The sequence below is a fragment of the Acanthopagrus latus genome, chromosome 4 (genome assembly GCF_904848185.1).
Source record: "Acanthopagrus latus isolate v.2019 chromosome 4, fAcaLat1.1, whole genome shotgun sequence".
Lineage (NCBI taxonomy): Eukaryota > Metazoa > Chordata > Actinopteri > Spariformes > Sparidae > Acanthopagrus > Acanthopagrus latus.
This window is the reverse complement of record NC_051042.1, coordinates 13,844,048-13,863,277: the sequence shown is the minus strand read 5'-3', so window position 1 is coordinate 13,863,277 and position 19,230 is coordinate 13,844,048. Positions and strand designations below refer to the sequence as shown.

The following is a 19,230-nucleotide window of genomic DNA, read 5'->3' as shown; positions in this document are numbered from 1 at the left end:
AATCATTTTAGAGCCATGTTAATGCATCTGCAAGCAATGTCAAACATTAATAGTGTTGTGTTCATGCAAAAATCTCATAGTTTTCTGACTTCTTTTTTCAACACTTTTTATCTGTCTGTTTTTGAGTTTCAGAGACAGTATTTAAATAAACTTGCACTGTTTTCTCCTTGATCTTGTAGCGCCCCCCTGTGACGCAATGCAGTAACACCCATTATACTCTAAAGGAAAAGGGTGTTATGGCCTGAGTCTAACAGCTTAATAGGCCTTTATCTGTCAGAAGTTGCGATTCATTTTTTTTTAATTCTCCAGAAATTATGAAATGCATTTGTGTACATTAGAGCCCCATGAGTTAAATATTAAGTTGAAAATAAATACTCGAAATCCTGGTAAGTGTCTTTGTGTGCCTGAAAAGCACTATATTAAATAATTGTATTGTTAAAGTTTTCTGCCAGATGTCAATCCAGGATGTCATTCATTCTGTTAAAAAGGTGATGATCTCAGGTACACACAAACAAAATAAAATCCCGTACCTTTTAAGTGAAGACTAGATTTACTTAAACCAAACAAAAGAAACAAACAAACAAACAAACAAAAAAGTAAAAAGACACCGCTGAATAACACAAAATCATTCCTTCCAAGAAGAAATTTATATTTTACTTTACCTCCGACCTTATTAGCTGGCGAGTGGTTTATATTTGATGACACAGTTCATCCAAACTATGGCTTAACTAAACTTCAAGTTATGGGTGGTTCAAACAATAAACCCATCTAAAGTTATCTTTGCACTGTAACAAGGCAGTCAAAGCTTCAGCTGAAATGCACTTGTATACACAATAGACAGGACAGAGCAGGACAATTTCCCTCAAACTGACATTGTTTGGGGGAAAAACATACAGCCTCCTGTTCCACCTGAGGCTTTGGGTGTTACCATCTTGGCCATGCAGCAATTAGTCCAAAATGAGGAGCAGCTGAGCTGATCTGCCTCTCACAGCGGGGAGTTCATATCCAGTGGTCTGGATCTGTGCTGCCTGTTCCAACAGGGTGGCCGCAGCTTGATCTGCTGCTGGGTATGGTGCTACTGAAGGCTTTACAATGAGCCCTGCAGAATATTTCAGGTAAGCTGTGCTCAGCACGTTGTAGGTTCCAGGTGATTGCAGTGATGTCGTTGTTCATCGAAAGAAACACTGGAGACCTGTGATCTTACCTGTGTTGTCCTTCACTCTGCAGGCTGTTGGTCCTTTGTCTCTGCCTGCTGGACAGTGGTGTAAACTGTGAGGATACACAGAAAGGTATTGGGAGATCTGTCAGTTGGCAATTTTTGCCAGAATTGTGCCTTCAATATTTATAAAAATACAGTGTTTTAAAATGATATTAATTAGCCAATTGCAGATAGAATAAATTGATGGCTCTGATGTAGCATCCACCATGCAGGTAACTAGTAATTTAAGTCATCAAAGTGGAGTAAAATGTACAATAATGGCCTCTTAAATGTAGTTTGGAAGTATAAAGTGGCAGAAAATAGAAATATTCAAAGTACAAGCACCACACAACTGTACTACTGGAGTGCAGTACTTTAGGGTAGATGCACTTAGTTATCACTTAGTTAGTGATTCCATCACTGGAAAAGACTCAACAATATCTGTCAATGTGTTGGTTTTATTTCAGTAGGTTATGCTCTACATGTCCAGGCAGTACAGACACCAAAGGGAGGCCATAGTGATGAAAGAGACCACAAAAGATGGAGTGAGCTATCTGTTTCAAGAATCCCCACTGCTGGTTTCAAGACATCAAGTGTGGCCAAAGAGCAAAGTTTCAGCCAGCACGCACAAGAGGATCACACCGGCGACTCCACGCCATCACAAATTCAAAGCTGGTATCCTTACCCTGCGCGTAGAAATGTTCGAAAAAGCCGAGTCAGCTTTTTAAAAAAAGGCTTCAGCTCTGCCACAGTTGGACGAAGCGCTGCGGTGCATGACCGCTCTGGAACCGAAGCCTTCCCTCTTCCTGAAGGCAAGATGATTCATCAAGTAAACTCTGAGTCTGTATTCTCCACAGACGCAGTTTTGGTTCAACCCCATGTCCATCGACTGTCGAGAACCAAGCTGGCGGGAGGGTTTTCACCTCAGGTAGAGGAAGCACCAGTGGGCTTAGGACCGAGCAGAAGGGCCCTCATCTATTCACACAGCAGCACAGAAAGTCCAAATATCAAAGCCCTCAAGCCTCACAAGACGCACATGAACCCATCCAGACCTAACATATTTCCCATGCACCCACATGGCTTGCATCTCCCCACTAGGCCCGATGTGAGTGGAAATCCTGGCAGAAGTTCAGTAGGAAAAGAGAAGACTCCAGCATGGAGTCCCAGGAGCCACAGCAGGGATGTGACGTCTGAAGCAAGAGGATACGCCCACGTTCGCCACATCAAGCCTGGTAATGACAAAACGCAGCCCCAAGCTAGTTCTGCTGCAGGCAGAAAGTTCTTGGAAACTGGTTATCCATCTGCAATCCAAAATCAGGGAAGATACAGCCATGATTCGAGTGAAAGACGGCAAAATCTTAATTACAATTCCAGAGGAACTCAGTCCAGCAGCTGGCATCCTCCACCACCGGACAGAGCACCAAACCATGTCCAAGGCAAATTCAAACCTTTCCAAAGACTTCCCACAATGGATCCCCCTCCTCACCACCACTCATCAGACGGAGAAACGGAGCCCGCTCAGACAGCTGCAGGGACAACGCTGTCCCCTTCTTTGAACTGCACAGGAAACACTTCATCAGTTGTCCCTTCAGCTGATGGAGAGTTAAGCACAACGTCTGCTTCAACCATGCAGACGGAGAGCCAAGATGGAGAGTCAAACACCACGTCTGTTTCACCCATGCAGACGGAGAGCCAAGATGGAGAGTCAAACACCACGTCTGTTTCACCCATGCAGACGGAGAGCCAAGATGGAGAGTCAAACACGACGTCTGTTTCACCCATGCAGACGGAGAGCCAGGATGCCACGCTTGCACCTCAAGCCTCAAACCATGATGGCCAGTCTGAGAGTTCAGCAGAAGTTGGACCTTCTGTGGAAAATGATGAACCATTGACAGTTTTTCCTCTGACTGTACCCCCAGCAGAGGACGAAAAAGGTGACACGGTTGTCTCAAGTCCTTCAGAAAAAGATCAGTCTGAAGTTTGACTGATGACGTTTTGGCAAACACCAGCAAGAGGTACGCCTTTGTGGTGGAACCGATGCATTTTTATCAACCTCTGTGTTTGGAGCTGTCTGTTTTTGCAGAAATGCAAAATGCAATTTCAGTGGTGAAATAACTTGTTGTTAAAGATGTGATCTGTTTTTCCCTTAAACCTGCTCTGAGCTCTGCTGCTTGTCCAAAGTGTCTGACTTTTGAAAAGAACATCATTAAAGGTTTTTGCTCTGTTGTCTTTACAAACTGGCTTTTTGCTGTAGTAAATAAAACATCACAACTTATCAGAAACAAGTTTGGAGTTTAAACATGGGTGGGATACAGTCTGGAGTATATTTTTGAAATGTTGGTTACAATTTTTGTCGTTAAGCATTAACTGTCAATACATTTCAGGCATCTGTCTACATTTTGACAACGTGATGATGCTGTTTTAATGTAGCTTTTGTCAACAGTGGAAGTGTTGAAATTATTCTTGTGCGTGTGAAAGTCCTGCATACAACATCAGAAGTATTATCTGCTAACTTTACAATCTAACTTTTAACTTCAAAGGGACTCAGCATGCAGAAAAAGGGTCCTGGCCAGCATTTTACTATGAAACTGGATGTTTCAGGATATTTCTGGTGTATGATACATTTTACTGCAGCAGCTCATTGCTACTCAAAAATTAGTTGTATATTACATTTACATTTAGGACTCATTTTATTGGCATTTGTTCTTCTTCAAACTCCTATCAAAGCAGCCATCCCAGCTCGTCCCTCTCTCTTCTCCAGACATACAAAAACAATATGGTAGTGCATATTAAAAAAACACAAAATCCTACAGCCTTGTGTGGACAGGAGGATTGTGTCTGGGCTGCAGCACACAGGTGTCATAAATCAAGTCGAGCTTTGGCGACATCTAGTGGCGTCTCCCTGGCAGTGCCTCTTCTGACCCGGCCCTTCTTGACGTCACCCGACGTCACCAGGAAGTCCACTGAAACCAAGGCGACATCATGGCAGAATACACAGACCCACGTGAGTGCAGTAAATAGCAAGTTTAAATCCCCCCAAACTTAAACTTTTTTAAAAATGCAAGCTGCTCTTTTGACGGGCGGTACTTTCTGTTGCGCACGTTGCGACTGAACTGTGTCTTTGTTTGCGTTCACGACGCGTTCGCAGCCGTTTGCTCGGTTGAAACGTTAAAGCTAATTTATCTTAGCTAGCCTCAGCGCTGCCAGAGTAGCCGAGCTATGTGGGTTTAGTGTCTCTTACGTGTAGCTGTAATAAGGTTTCGTTTTTGACAGACTGTGATGGAGACGCTGAGGAGATGCCCGAGCTGTCAGACGGTGACGAAGATGACGACGAAGAGAAGTGGCAGTGGCTGGAGGAGGAGGACAGTCAGGAGGTTAACGTCACCTGTCTCTTCTGTGACAGGTGAGATGCTGCTGCTGGAGGAAACACTGCGAACTCTGTGCTACAGCTAAATACAGCAGGCATTTGGATGAGTTGAGGTAGCCATGTTACATGCACTGCACTGATTTTCTTACAGGTGTAAGGTGTTTTTGGGGAGGAAATTGAAATCAGAAGAGAAAGTGATTTTTGTTACGCCTCAAAAAAACTAAATGGACTAACACAATTTGTTTTCACGACTGAGTAAACAAACCGACCTTTGAGGACAATACAATTCCATACTCTTTTACTTTGTTTATATTTGGCGGACCCTGCCACCTTTTCTAGCTTCAGACAGTGTTCTCTGGACTTTATTTTCCTCGGAGAACGGCTTGTTTATTCAGTTCTGGAAACATTTCTTTAAAATTTCTGTGCTCGTATTATTAGTAAGGATTCACGATATATACTGAACCAATAACTTATCAGCCTGACAATGGAAAACTTACATTATTGGCAGATAATGAAATTATATCTGATAAATACACCCGTTAATACAAAGCCAGATTTCTTTAGTTGACTTAACAAGCGTAGCATTCACACACAGTTTGCAACTGTCACGAGCTGTGGGTGCTGACCGAAAGAGCAAGATCGGGGATACAAGTGGCCGAAATGAGATTCTCTCCGCAGGGTGGCTGGACTCAGCCAGAGAGAAAGGGTGAGGAGTTTGGTCATCCACGGGAGCTCGGAGTCGAGCTGCTGCTCTTTCGCGTCAAAAGGAGCCAGTCCCTTAGGAGGTGTACCGGTCACGTCCAACTGGGAGGAGACCCCAGGGCAGACCCAGAACTCGCTGGGTCTATGTATCTCATCTGGCCTGGGAACACCTCGGGATCCTCCAGGAGAAGCTGAAAAGCATTTCTTGGGTAAAGGCGGTCTGGAATACCCTGCTGCCTCTACGACCCATCCTTGGATAAGCAAAAGACGATGGATGGATGTGGCGGTATGCACCTTTAAAGTTGGTTTGCCAGCTCCCACTAAACACAGAAGAAGAAGAAAAAATACAACAACAATAACAACAGTGCTGCTGTTGTGTTCAGGACGGAGAGCTGCTGCACCTGTGTAGAGCCACACGATTTTGCTGGGGAAGGCGTTGTTTGTCAGGTTCAGAAGACAACACAATTGTAACTTGCAGTATGTTGTTCAGCAAGTGTTTGGAGAGAAAGGAAAAAGTCTGAGTGCTCCTTTAAAGGAAACTGCATTGTAGAACACCACATGTTCTTACTTTTCTTTAGAATTACACCTTCCTTGATGGGCCAGAATGTGTTATCTAAAAATGAGCTCCTTACATGATTCTGGAGCAGAAACAATTTTGACATACTTCATGAATAACTCTTTATCCTCTCTGATAAATAGTTTGTTCAATAGATGGAATCACATGACCTAGTGTCCTAAGACTCACCTTGTGTTCAGTCAGCAGCGGACAATCCTAACTTTTCTTTCTTCATTTTTTTTTTCAATTTAAGAGCTCAAAATCAGTCTCAGTTTGTGTGTTTAGTTTATTTTTCATGTAGTCTGCACAACCAAAACCAGGTCAGACCTCATTATTGTTTCCTCCCTGCCGCAGGACTGTGACACGCAGCAAATGAATACAGTAATTGCAAATCTAAACTCAAACCATTTCAGCAGGCAGCAACTGTTCATAGAACTTGAAGATGATATGTTATGATCCAGATTATTCTCTCATAAATTTGAGAAATATTTGTTATAATGTACAAAGATTAAGATTATAATATTTGAGATGTTGTCATGAAACTGATTTCCCTATGAACTTTGTGTTCAAGGTTGCTGAGCTCTGTTCCTGCCACCCTGCAGCACTGCACAGCTGAGCACCAGTTCAACCTTGTGGACTTGATAAGAAAACACAGTAAGTAAACTCTTAAGCTTTCAGCATCTCTGAAGAACCAGAGGATTATTCAGATTTCTGCAAATGACTAAACCTTTTTTTTTTCCCTTTTCAGAATTAGATGACTATGGTTACATAAAGATGATCAACTTCATACGATCAAGAGTAAGCACTGTGTGAAAGTATTAAAATGTCATATGATGCAAAAATGTATATATTGTTGAAATTCTGTGATATATATATATACCGTTTTTTGTTCATTCATATTCAGTCCAAGAAAATATCAGAAAAACATCTGCTGGCAAATGATCCAGTTATGCCACCACAACATAGTGCAATAGAATAGTTTTTTTTTCCTAAACAAATCTGTGTTTGTAGAAATGTGATGCGTCCAGTCTGATGGGGCTGCCAGATGCTCCCGTACCCTGGGAGAGTGAAGACTTCCTGCGACCGGTCCTACAGGACGACCCCTTGCTGCAGACAGGTACAGCAAGTCCTTTATTACACAGATTTTAGTTTTTAATGTTTGAGTAACAGTCCCAACAGATGCATCCGTTTTAAGATGGCAACCCTGTCGGCAGAGGTAATGTTGGCAATGTCCATTTCTGTAAACCACATTACATCGTTCTACATGTTGCAGCTTCACATTTCTCTCTGATGAATTTTACATTTTTTTTCTTGGCAAAAATAGCCGGTGTTTGTTGCCATAAACGTGGCTGGAAATTGTGTTTCCCTTAGAAAATCCAGTTATGTTTCCCTTGAAAATGTTGACTGCAGCCACTGACTTGGCAGCCTTCTCACCTGTAGTTGCGTGAAGGGTTCAGCACAGTTCAAACAAACTAGTTTGTGCAAAGTGTCATCCAAACAATATAAAGGCAATGGTTAATCTTTATACTAGGGGACAGCGAGAAAAGCCTGCTAACATAGAGAGGTCTGCCAGGTGCTTGATTGTAGAAATGGAGATCAGGATGCACACCTCCATGAAATGGAAGTGAGGCTGTTGAAAACTTGATTGGGACAGCACAATGTGCCATTCTGGTGTGCAGTACTAAATTGTCTGTAAACGTGTAAAGCACATAGTGACTATACATGTACAGCTCAACATTAACAAGGCTTGATTCAGTCCTCTTGTTGAATGTCTCATCAACATATTGATATTTAGTTATTTTGTCTCTCGATTAGATCCTGACAGGCCCAAAGCAGTTTTCTCAGATCACTCACAGGGTGAACAGCTGCTTCAGATCGCTGTTCTGCCTGATTGTCAGATCTATCAACTCTAACACAAACATGATTGTTTAGTTTTTCACAAAATGATTTGTCATGGTTTTTTGTTGTTGTCATTTTTCTGGCGTTGCTATTTTCTGTTAAGCAGCCACAGCTTCCCAGTTTCCCAGAATCCCCTTGAGAAATCCCCAGAGACGGAGCTGGATTTAGTTTTACGCGCAGGTGCGGAGAGCATCAGTGAAGTGAAATGGAGTGACAGCTTTTCTGGTTGAGAAAAAGAAAGAGTGATGTACTTTATTTAACCCCAGGCCTGTCTTTTAGCTGCAGTGCCCTGGCAGTAGAAGTTTGTCTCCCTGTATGATTGTTGAATTAGTGTGCAAAGTGACAGCTTCAGAATTAGACTTTGCGGATGATGGTTATAAAGCTCATCAGGAATAAAACATACACACCAAACAAATGCTACACGTATTTCTTGTACACAGTTTTTATCCGTAGGAGGCTGATGATTTCACATCCACTCAGTTCAATTTACTTCACCTCGCTGTAATGTCCCTTCAAGGAGAACTTTCCATGCGGCAGCCATTTAAAATCCAAACAAACATGCAGAACATAATTACAAAATGAATAATTAAAATTGACAAAAAAAGGGAAGCAAACATTAAGGTACATACATCTGAGGTTAGAATCAGGAGTTAGTCTCTTTGTGTTGTCTTTGTGTGCAGCCTACATGTTTTACTTCTGCCTCCCCTGCTTTGTATTTCTGGCAGACCCAGAGGAGCTCTGTGACAGCGAGAGGCCGGGCCTGTCGACATGCCAGTCGTCTGGGGCTGAGTCCCATGATGCACTACGCCGGAGGGCACAGGCCGCTGAGGAGAGGGCCTGCCGCTCAGAGGAGGCACTTGCCAGGGCCATGGATGACCTGCACAAACTCAAGTCAGTGACACCTCTCTGTCTTCTTGAGAGTTCTCGTTTTTTTTTTTTGTTCTCTCTCACAGCGTGCTTGCCTTGAATACAATATAGACAATTAAACCCAGCGTATATTCACTGCAGCTGTGCTTCAGTTGTTAAACGCTCCAGTGTGTTCCTTTGCTTCTGCACTACCCGCCTGAGGCCAGCAGGGGGACACAGTCAGCCCAATATTGTAGAAGCATCAACTAGACTACCTTGTGGAAGAAGTTTGGAGGAAGGGGAAAGATTAAAAAAAAGGGAAGGGAAAATTCCACTGCAGCATGGAGGTTAAAGTGAGGAGGGGAGGTAGGAAGGGGGGCAATAAGGGAAAATTACAGAAAGAGGGGGGTGGGGGGGTGGGTGGAGGTGAGGAGGGGTGGAAGAGAGTTAGAAAGATGAATGCGTCCCATCTCCTCCATTTACTGCTACGTCCTGCATGAAGGTTGTGTGTGCTTTCAGCTTTTCGGGCCGCTTCTTTTGTCCCATGCGCTAAAATGAGAAGTTAAATGCGGTTCTGCCCGTTCCTCTCTCAGGCTTCTGGCTCAGGGTTTGGTACTGAACGCAGAAACCGGCAAATCTGGCAACCTGGGCACCGTGGCCGAGCTCCGAGAGGACGAGGACGAGGCTTACTTCAGCTCCTACGGCCATTATGGCATCCATGAGGAGATGCTGAAGGTCTGAGTTGTACACACACACACACACACACACACACACACACACACACACACACACACTGACCAGGCCTGCAGGTCTCATTACAGTCTTGTGAGTCAACCCCCCAGGCGCAGTAGTCTCTGCAGAGGAAAAGTGGGTTCATCAGCGTACGTCTTGGCTGAAAGATTTCGATGTAGCGCGTAAATGAAAATGATCATCTTTATGCACACACTGATAGTGAGGACAAGACATTTTTTCAAAAGTGACAAATCAGCAATAAGCCCTGAGCTCTCATGTGAGACACCAGCCTGCACGGTGGATGCTCGAAACGTGGAAATTAATTTTTACACCGCTCAAACGCCGAAAGCAGAAAGTGTCAGCAGGCTGAGGGGTGTGTATGTATGAGGGTGGGGGTCAGCTCTGTCTCCTCCTTTCCTGTTCTACTTACCGCAGTGCTTAGACATATTCCTGTTGGCTGTCCTGATTGGTGCTAAGCGCTGTTAAGTTTTGCGTCATGTGAGTGCGTCAGGCTGTAAACTCCATCAGAGCCTCAGGAGGGGCCGAGAACACGTGACTGGGGGGCTTTGCAGTAGAATGTGGTCAACTCTTTTACAGGTCGACGTCAAGTACATCACCTGTGACGCACTCTGTGTGTGTGTGTGTGTGTGTGTGTGTGTGTGAGAGACAAAAGAGTGTGAAAGAGGATGTCACATTTTTAAGTTTCCTCATTAAATGTCTAGCTTTACTAGGTTCACCTAGTCAAGAAAAAAGTTATTCAATCCTAATGTAAGTGATAGGAGACAAAATATCCACTTCCGTTATTTGCAAAAAAATAGCTCATGTTGATGTGTGGCATCAGCAATCTGAGCTGACCAAATTAAGTGGCATCTTCTCAGGATATGGTCTTTAAGTATGAAACTCCCTGATTGTGGGAAGGAATAATTAATTAATTAAAGTGCCCATTACCTTTTCTATGTACATATGGGCATGTAATTTAATACTCTATTAAGATAAGTTGAAGACATTTTTCCACCAGTCTTACAAAGTAAAATCAAATTGAAATATGCACTGAGAATCTGTAGACAAGTTAACAATTTTTTATTTTTTTTTACATCATTACACAAAAACTTGAACCAGCATGTGATTTATACCTGCAAAATAGCAATTAGATGTTTCCCATCATTCATTCCTAAGTCTGAATGTTTGACATTTTTTGCAACACAAAATTCTGGGAGTAAAAACAGCTATGGGCGGACCGCAATGTAAGTATTTTGTTATGATTTTTCGTACCAGCACGGACTTGCCATTGCGACATTTCTATATAGAATCAATTGTGTTTCCCTGGTGTTTACAGCTGCGTCAGAATTAAATGACACATATCAGAGCTTATTTCACTGCTCTAAGCAATAGCAGTAAACACTGAATGACTCTTTGGGCATCATATTCAAATGAGCTTTCCTTATTGTAAATTTCTTCGAAAGAAAACAACTATTGAATGGAACCTACTTAACCTACCTTGGCTACGGCTGTGTCAAAAGATTCTGTCAATCTGACACCAGAGAGGAAGTGATGTAATATGTGGTCTGATTTGATTGGCAGGTTAATGAGCGAGTCCTGACCTGACCTGACCTCCACTTGTGTAATATCCTGGTTGTACTTGTCCCAGAGATTTGCTCTGAAATTTCCTCTGCAGTCTGTTTTGATCTGCTGTTATCTGCATGCTCATAAGATTGTTGATTGTTGTGCTGAATAAAAATTCATAACATAAGAATCCTAATACAACAAGTAGAAGAACGCTTGAAGGTTAGATTTATACACCTCCCTTAAACCTTTGAAATCCTGAAGCAAGTTTCAACGTTCACTGTACACATAAGCCTGTTCAACTATTTTCTCTTTTTAGCTCTTTTGCTGGATAAATATCGCCGTCAATGTGTGTTAATGTTTGAATATTCTCTCCGCAGGATAAAGTGCGCACAGAGAGCTACCGTGACTTCATGTACCGCAACCCTGAAGTGTTCAGAGACAAGGTGAGCCAGATGAACAAATGCAAACAGATATGTATGTGTTTAATGTGTGTATACAGTATGTGCAGGGTAGCTGTTTTAATGTACAGCCAAGCCTGTTAGCAAAAAATAGGTGTGTGCGTTTTTCAGGACAGACATTAATAAGGTGATGGTGTCTGATTTAAAACACAGTTTGATTTTATTAGCGCCTCGAATGTCGACTGCAGAGTGCTGATAACAGACACGTGCAATCCACCACCGAACCCATAACAACCTCCCCCCCTCCCAAAAAAAAAAAAAAACCAGCCTGCCCCCCGCATCCCTCTCTTTCCCATTGCCTTTAGTTGCAGGAAGCAGTGGCCTGCATCATGACCATCCATTATATGGGCGGCTGCTGGTTAGTGCTCGGATGAGGCTGTAGAGAAGGGAGGCAGGGTGTGTTGATGGGAACGTACATTATCCCTGTCAGAGGGAAGCATTCGGCAGAGAGTGTCACCTTCTACAGCAAGCGTTAGATAGAAAACAAAGCAGGATATTCTTGTTGCAGTCCTCTTGAGATGGGGGGGAGTACAGAAAGCTGGAGAGAGGAGTTAGGAGTTGCTTGTTGTGTCGAGTCAGCAGTGTGTTGGCGACCCTCTGTGAACCCCATAAAGGCAGCGTGAAGCCGGCAGAGAAGTTGCCTTAAATATAGACACATAAACCCAGTGTTACGTATAGATGTGCGTATAGTCGCTGCAGATGTGCTTCAGTCATTTAACACCAGTCGGGGGCGAAAGATGAACAAATTAGCTGGAACCTATAGGAACCTGAAATAGAGGTGATGTAAAAACTCGTCCGACACCAACGATGGCTAGATTTAAAAGTTGCTAGGGGAACCAGAGGAAGAGAGGGAGATATCCAGAGTTCATCATGTCGAACATACAATTAATCTAGATGATCTGACCTCCAGGTGTCAGCGCAGTTGTGGAAGACAAATCGGGTAAACAGCTCATCGTAGTTGATATTCATACAGAATTTAAGGATCCAACAATGAAAGAAAAAAATGAAAAAATCTCACAGCTTTTATGCAGCTCATCAGAGTAGCTCTAATGGATTCATAAAGCATAAACAGTGTACTGTATAACCTTGTTATTTCTACACAGCCGTGTTGTGGCTCCTCCTAGAGATAAATAACCTGCGAAGTGGAAGACCTACAACCAGATCAAAGCAACAATCTTATATTCTATCACATTTAGGACTACGTCATTTCGATGAAGCTAAAGCGAATGAAAAATAAAATCATAAAGAAGCGCTGTAGTGCTTGGTCTACAAATATTGTTTCCCCGATGTAAAAACGTGTTCATCTGATTCAGACCCCGACACAAGTCACAGCCACGTGAATTTAATAGTTGTCTTAGTGAAAATAAAACTTGTGATGCAGAAATTATCATTTCCAGCAACCATGGATCATCGAATTGCAATGTAACCCTCCATCCAGCTGTAAAAAAACAAATGTGGACAATGTGCGAAGATTCCGACCAGCAACCTCGCTCACACTGCAACATCTACAGCTTTATAACAGTTTTATTTTATCCTGATGGAGTTCCTTAACCTTTTCTTGTCTCGTCTTGCAGGTGGTGCTCGATGTTGGATGTGGGACTGGCATACTGTCCATGTTTGCGGCGAGGTCTGGGGCCAAGAAGGTCATAGCAGTCGACCAATCGGAAATCATCTATCAGGCCATGGACATCGTCAGGTGAGACACACACCTGCCTCAAAACAAATTGATTTAAATGTATGGTACTCGTAGCAGTGAAACACTGACTAATTCACCATGCTAGCAGATCAGCTCCCTCGCGATAGAGCTAGTTCACGTCAGCCACGTGATCCTCATCAAAGCATTCTGTCAACAGCTGAGAGTGCAGAAGGGTCATCTTACCTTAATGTGCAGCCGAGAATTGTGTGAGTAGAGGTCTGTGTGACCTCCAGCCACCTTTTTATTTGTTGCAGCTGGTTGACTTCAATAGAGCTGCTGTCGGTCGCATGGCCATAATGCACATAATTTACACCTTCGCTCTGACTCAATCACATCTCGCCTCTCCTCCCCTGCAGTGGCTTCAGTCCGAGGCCCGCAGTCTCAGACACACAAACACACACATGTAGATGACCCCCTGATGGTATGTTTTAATACAGTCCTCAGTCCAATTTCAGGTGCTGTTTGTTCCCAGATTTCCACCCGCTTCTTCTCCTCAGTGGAGCCATTTACCTCCGCCAGAGCCTCTGCCGTCCCTTTGTCTACCTGCAGCCACTTCCTCCATCACGCCCTTGCCTCTGAAATGCATTTTTGAGTTAGGGGCCATTATGACTGCCATTATTACCGTTATGTAAGAGAGTGTCGTATAAGCAAAACAACGGGGTTTGCTGAAGGAAAAGGACGTTTTAATTTTACAGCCCACTGACTCGCTGTTGGAGCGTGTGTGTTGGCATGCAAGCTGTGTCGCAGGTTCACCAGCGGTGAAGATTCAGCTAAAGAAAGATGTGTAACCCCCCTCCTACACACACGTACATGTATGCACACAAACACACACAGCCCGTGGGTCCGTTTAAGTCTACTGTTTTCTCGGGTTGTGATTCACAACCTCTTGTTTCTGCATGTGGGTGCGCATGCTGCTGGCCTTTGTGTGTCCATCACTTCCTCTTGATGTTAATATCAGGTTTGTAATTAAAGTGGCTCCTGTTGGTTAGGCAGGAGCATCCATCTCCTGTCTCGACTCCGTCGCCGAAGTTTAAATGAAAAAGCTAGATGTGACTTCCCTCCTTCACAGTCACTTCCTTAATGGATAGTGTCTAAATACGTTTTTTAAATGGCTTGAGTTGATGGATTATCCAATAGAAAGCTTTGAAATGTGACAACAAAGTGGAAAAACACTAGGTAATATTTTAGGTAGACCAGTTCAAATTTTAATGGTAATGTGGGCTCAACAGTTTGTTGATGACTGTCAGCCAGTACTTGTTACTGGTTAAAGACTGCTGACCAGAGTTTTACCAGCCAGTAATGCACATTATGAATGCATAGGGACACTGGCAAGCATTTGTGTTGAAGTCCAGTGTTGTTCAAGCTCACACTTCGTAAAAATGAATTTAAAGTTAAGTTCACTTGTTATAGTTCACAACTTTGAAGTTCAAAATGGACTAGCTCACACGAATTTCTTCAGTATTTTTCTTTATTTTTCCTATATTATTGGGAGCAGTAACAAAGTGATAATAGGATTCCAGCAATATTGTTGCAGTCACGTGGCTGGTATCTTGGCTGTAGGGCCTTGGCAGAGGTATGCACTCTCCAGAGTACCATTCTCATTAAATCTTTATCTTTATTCTTTATTGCCTTGTCATTGTTAATGTGAAAGTCCTAACTGAAACACCAACAAAAAAACAAATATAATTGTATTGAAAAGTTTGTAACCTCAGTACAGCACAAACTTCTACATTCTGAGGAAAATGCTATTTTGTACGAGTAAGTACATCAAACTACTGCATTTATTTGCAAACACAGGTTTCCTATGATGAAATGTACAGTGTGTTTGCCCTCTTTCTCACAGACACATGCATACACACACACACACACACACACACACACACACACACACACACACACACACACACACACACACACACACACACACACACACACACACACACACAGATACTGACTCTCTCCCCAGAGTCCTGACATTGTCCTCTAAATTACCCCAATAATGAGATTACAGTGTTTCCCTCTTGTGAAAGGTGGCGGAGGCGAGGGGGAAGTGGGTGAGGGGTGTGTATAGGGGGGGTGCTGTTGGATTCTGGGAGGAGGTGATAGCAGCGGTAGCAGAGCAGCAGAGAGGGGAGAGACAGTTCAAGATAAGGATCGCTGCCACAGAAATGCACTCTGGGCCGCTGTGAGTAATTGTTCTGTCCTCGGTAACATTAGCTGTCATGATAATGGAATATTCACAGAGATTGATACCCAGACTGGCCGGTCTGAAAGGAAGGATCATTTAAACGGCAGCACTGATCTTACAGTCCCTACCTGAGCATGACACCTTTACAGGCCCACAGTTATGCCACCTTCCACAGTCAATACACGACTAAGGAAAGGATGGAAACATACTGTACTTAGAAAACAATATGGTCACTTATAGATATTGACAAGTTTGAAAAAAAAAATGCCCAAAATGATGTTGACTCAGACTGAGTTGACTACTCTAATACTATTTCTATATAAAAAAAAGGATTCATATGACTGCTTGTGATGTGAAAGCGTCGCACTAGTGATGGACCTACAGACATTCATCATCACCTGACTCTAGAGTTCATTTTCGGCGTCTTTCAGCTCATTGTTTTTGTTTTTTATGGCCCATAAGTCCACTCTTTTGGGACACCCACTGCTCTCACAAACCTCATATTTAACTTGCAGTTTGCAGCTTTTTTTCAGTCATAAAGCACATATAAAACTATTGAAAGCTACCTGCCCAGCACCAAACAGCAGACTGACAAAGTTTGTGACCAGCTAGTGAGCATACTAGATTATTTTAGAAGGAGAGGAAGAAGATAGAGGACACATACTTCCCTTTAGCACAATTTTTCTTTTTCTCTCTGTAGTATTGTAGTATTTTATGCTAAACGGCTTGAAATGCACATGCTCAAACAGGACCTATACATATGTATGAAGAAATTGGAAGATGTCAGTGCCCAAGTTAAGGGTTCACTGCCTTGCTAAAGGGAGCAGTTGCAGCACCCAGGAGTACACTGGAAATCTCCCCAGCAATCAGTGGGGAGCAAAAACTCAATACTGAGCCGCCCAACATGGACTTGCCATGGCCACGCTCCTCACCCTTTGGCTTGTCACAAGTCCCCACAGACTGAGCTACTGTTTCCCAAGTTAAGCAATTAGCCAACTTATTAATCGACATTTTCACTCATGTCTCCCTTTTAGACTTAAGATGAAAGGGAGAGTTGAATATCAGCCTTTTTGAGCAGACTGTACACAATCCCAAATCTACAAAGGCCTTTCTTGAGTCATTGGTGTATTGGGCACTGCATGATGTAAATTTGACTTGAGTTGTTTGTCGAAGTTGCGTGACTCTCGCATGTTACACACAGGTCCAACCAGCTGGAAGACAAGATCACTCTGATCAAAGGCCGCATAGAAGACATCAACCTCCCTGTGGAGAAGGTGGACATCATCATCTCAGAATGGATGGTCAGTGCATTTTTATACACATAATAGATACTGTGGTGGCTTGATTGTGGGAATGCAGGAGTGCCAGTCGGATCAACGCCTTCTACTCCTGAAGCTTGGCTAAGTCATTCAATGAAAACAACCATTCAGCGTAAACATTATATTAATTCATATTATTGGCTGAGAATGTGAGTCAGTGATTGCGAGACATCTCTTTTCCACAAAAATGCTCCTGTGTGATTCCCATGAATTCAAACAAAATTCAGAAAAAAACATAGAGGTAACAGCTCTCTGTAGAATTCAGTTTAGTAAATGGAGAGTAAAACAGTTCAGTCAGAAGAGCCATAGAAGATGATTGAATCCATTAATCTGCAGCACATGGGAGGTCAACCAACTCCATGTATGTCTTTTGCTTTTGTGACACTGATGCCTGATTAAACACATTTCAGGCATGACTGGTGAGCTCAGGTCAGCCTTGAACTAACTCCCTGTTGTTAATCACATAATGGCATTTTTTGACATTGATCACATTTGGCATTTTTTGAGTATTAACTCAGGAGTAGAACAGCACAGATGGATGAATGAATATGACTGGTTTAGAGGAGGAGGTGTGTATAAATAGTGTATTAATTGAAGATGGTATTTTATCTTGAAATGGCCTTTGAATAGCTGCAGTAGGGCAAATTTAACTTTTATTAATACTGTGATAAGTCAGAGTGACAACTTCAAACAAGTCATTTATCAAATTCAGTTTCAGAAGGTCTTTACAAATAACACTTAATGAAGCTTGATAAGAAATATCCTGCACTGTCATAGCACTGCTGTATATACTTTGTTACTACACTGATTGTTACTACACTTATTCAACTGTTAGCATACTGTTGGAGCCAACAAACTGAGGTAGGGACTGTACTGGAGCCTTCATACTTTGAGAGGTGTCTTTTGGAAATTGGTATAAAAGCTTGTTGATGGAGGCCAGTCTAGGCCATCAGTGATATTTTTACCCTGTACAATTACTGGAAAGTACAGGTTTTATGTGTCTTGAAATGTCATTAAAAACAAAAGTTTGCTTGCATGTGAACTGTCTAAATATGTCAAAAGCTTGTCGTCCGTCTTACTGTAGAACTCTTCAAACACGTACAGTAGAAGCCAAAACAACGTAGATGCTCAGTGTAACCTCAACCAGCCAATGACCATGCAGAATTGAAGGTGCCAGTAGCAGTGGCGCATGTTTTAAACATGGCTGAAACGTGGCTAAACTCGACCATGAGCTCCTCTGAATACATAACCAAGAAGAGCAGTCTTCCTTCCCCTTGATGCCCATTTATCAGGGAGATTCTCTGTGGCGATACAGGCAGGACGGCCAAAGTTGAACGCACCGCTGAAGTCATCCCTAATTCATGAGCATCCCGTATCTGTCCCCCCTCCACCTCCCCCATCCATCGTGAAACCCCAGGGTCACAAGCAGGGGTCGCCAGCCAGAGCCTTCCCATCCTCTCACCGGGGAAATTGAAATTCGGCGGTTGACGTGCCGGCGGAGCGGTGAAGGATAGGGGGCGTAATCTCTGATGACACCAGCTCTGAGAGTGCTAATAAATCTAAGAATTCTCCAGTCACTTCCCATCACGGCAGCGATGGCAGACATTTCTCAGAGTGGCCAGAACCTCAAAAGCTGCTCTCCAATCTGCCGGTATAAAATGGAAAAATGACAGTTGTCACTGGAGGAGACTTTTTGCTCTGTGTAAATGGCGTTAGACTGTATTAAACTTTAATGACTTTGTCTTATAGCCAGGTAGTATCTTACCTAAGAGAGATTCTTGAGCCGCCATCGCTCTAGCATATAATTTTTTTTTTGCTTGAGTATTTCATTTTAATCATGGGCGCTAAGTTTTTAAAGGTTGTTCAAAGTCAGGTATTTTACCCTCTATTTAACCCCTCCCTGAATTTTCCACATCAGTTAATTATTCATTTTAAAAATCAAACTCCTTAACCTCTTATAAAATGTCAGTTTCTTTTGAAATTTACCATTTGGGGTTGCAAGATAGATCCCCTGGGTTAGTGTTAACCACTGATTCTCTAAAATAATCCTTTAAATAATACTTATAAAAAAATAAATCCCTTACCTAATTTCAAATGTTGGTGTTGGTGCTTAGAGGAGCAATTGTTAAATAACCATCTTCTCCAAACCTATTCTTTTTTCACAAATAGCCATTTAATGTATTTAGATTCTGTAATTACTTTACCATACGGTATAAATCATTGTCAATGGTGGAGTCCGCCATTCCCGAGCTGGCTTCACAACATTACTGTTTGGAATTGTATCTTATTGATGACAGCTTCTTTGTTAGAGCTTGTGTAGTTGTGTCAGATATGTGTTAAATTACTGCTAATGCAAACCAGACATTTCCGACTGCTGTTAGTCTAAATTAATGACACTAAATTGTCTTTTAATCGGAAGCAGTTACACAGAATGCCATGCATTTGTCATTGAGGTTAGCCATTCATCTAAGATGGGTCCAGAAGGCAATGGTCATTTTCAGTATTTTATTTATTATTTGATTCAGCAACCAGAGTCATCTCGTCTCATCTGCACTCTAATTTAGGATTTCTTAAAATCTCCTGTCTTCTTTTTTTGTCTTGCTGCATTCACCCTTATCAGAAACAAAGTTTTTCTACTTTGGGCCATCCCTTGATGTCCTCCATTGTTACTGTGTTTGTGTTGCCTTGAAGATGATGTCTCAG

At 42.6% G+C, this 19,230-nt stretch overlaps 2 protein-coding genes across 4 annotated transcripts in view; both read left to right on the top strand.

Annotated features, from left to right (window-relative positions):
- The first annotated feature begins 956 nt into the window (after positions 1 to 956).
- LOC119017730 lies at positions 957 to 3,474 on the top strand. 2 transcript variants are annotated; one of them, XM_037094658.1, is made up of 3 exons: positions 957 to 1,115; positions 1,228 to 1,289; positions 1,669 to 3,474. In XM_037094658.1, exons 1-3 carry the CDS (start codon positions 1,093 to 1,095, stop codon positions 3,180 to 3,182), a joined length of 1,599 nt encoding a protein of 532 aa, XP_036950553.1. In that variant the 5' UTR covers positions 957 to 1,092; the 3' UTR covers positions 3,183 to 3,474. The 2 variants fall into 2 exon arrangements, with proteins under 2 accessions (XP_036950553.1, XP_036950551.1); XM_037094656.1 differs by having other exon boundaries at positions 1,666 to 3,474.
- Positions 3,475 to 4,042: 568 nt separating this feature from the next.
- Positions 4,043 to 19,230, top strand: part of prmt3 (protein arginine methyltransferase 3) — a 55,699-nt gene continuing 40,511 nt past the window's right edge. For both annotated transcript variants that reach the window (XM_037094659.1, XM_037094660.1), the window contains exons 1-10: positions 4,043 to 4,202; positions 4,472 to 4,601; positions 6,395 to 6,477; positions 6,572 to 6,621; positions 6,835 to 6,940; positions 8,448 to 8,613; positions 9,162 to 9,303; positions 11,244 to 11,309; positions 12,899 to 13,020; positions 16,410 to 16,509. In XM_037094659.1, the coding sequence (XP_036950554.1) occupies positions 4,181 to 4,202; positions 4,472 to 4,601; positions 6,395 to 6,477; positions 6,572 to 6,621; positions 6,835 to 6,940; positions 8,448 to 8,613; positions 9,162 to 9,303; positions 11,244 to 11,309; positions 12,899 to 13,020; positions 16,410 to 16,509 (987 nt within the window). In that variant the 5' untranslated portion in view covers positions 4,043 to 4,180. The remainder of the gene's footprint in view (positions 4,203 to 4,471; positions 4,602 to 6,394; positions 6,478 to 6,571; positions 6,622 to 6,834; positions 6,941 to 8,447; positions 8,614 to 9,161; positions 9,304 to 11,243; positions 11,310 to 12,898; positions 13,021 to 16,409; positions 16,510 to 19,230) is intronic.

Coding starts and splice junctions, on each gene's coding strand:
- LOC119017730 (XM_037094656.1), top strand. CDS start 1,093: ATGAGCCCTGCAGAATATTTCAG. Junction 1,116..1,227: donor AGCCCTGCAGAATATTTCAG/GTAAGCTGTGCT, acceptor TTCACTCTGCAG/GCTGTTGGTCCTTTGTCTCT. Junction 1,290..1,665: donor CTGTGAGGATACACAGAAAG/GTATTGGGAGAT, acceptor GTTTTATTTCAG/TAGGTTATGCTCTACATGTC.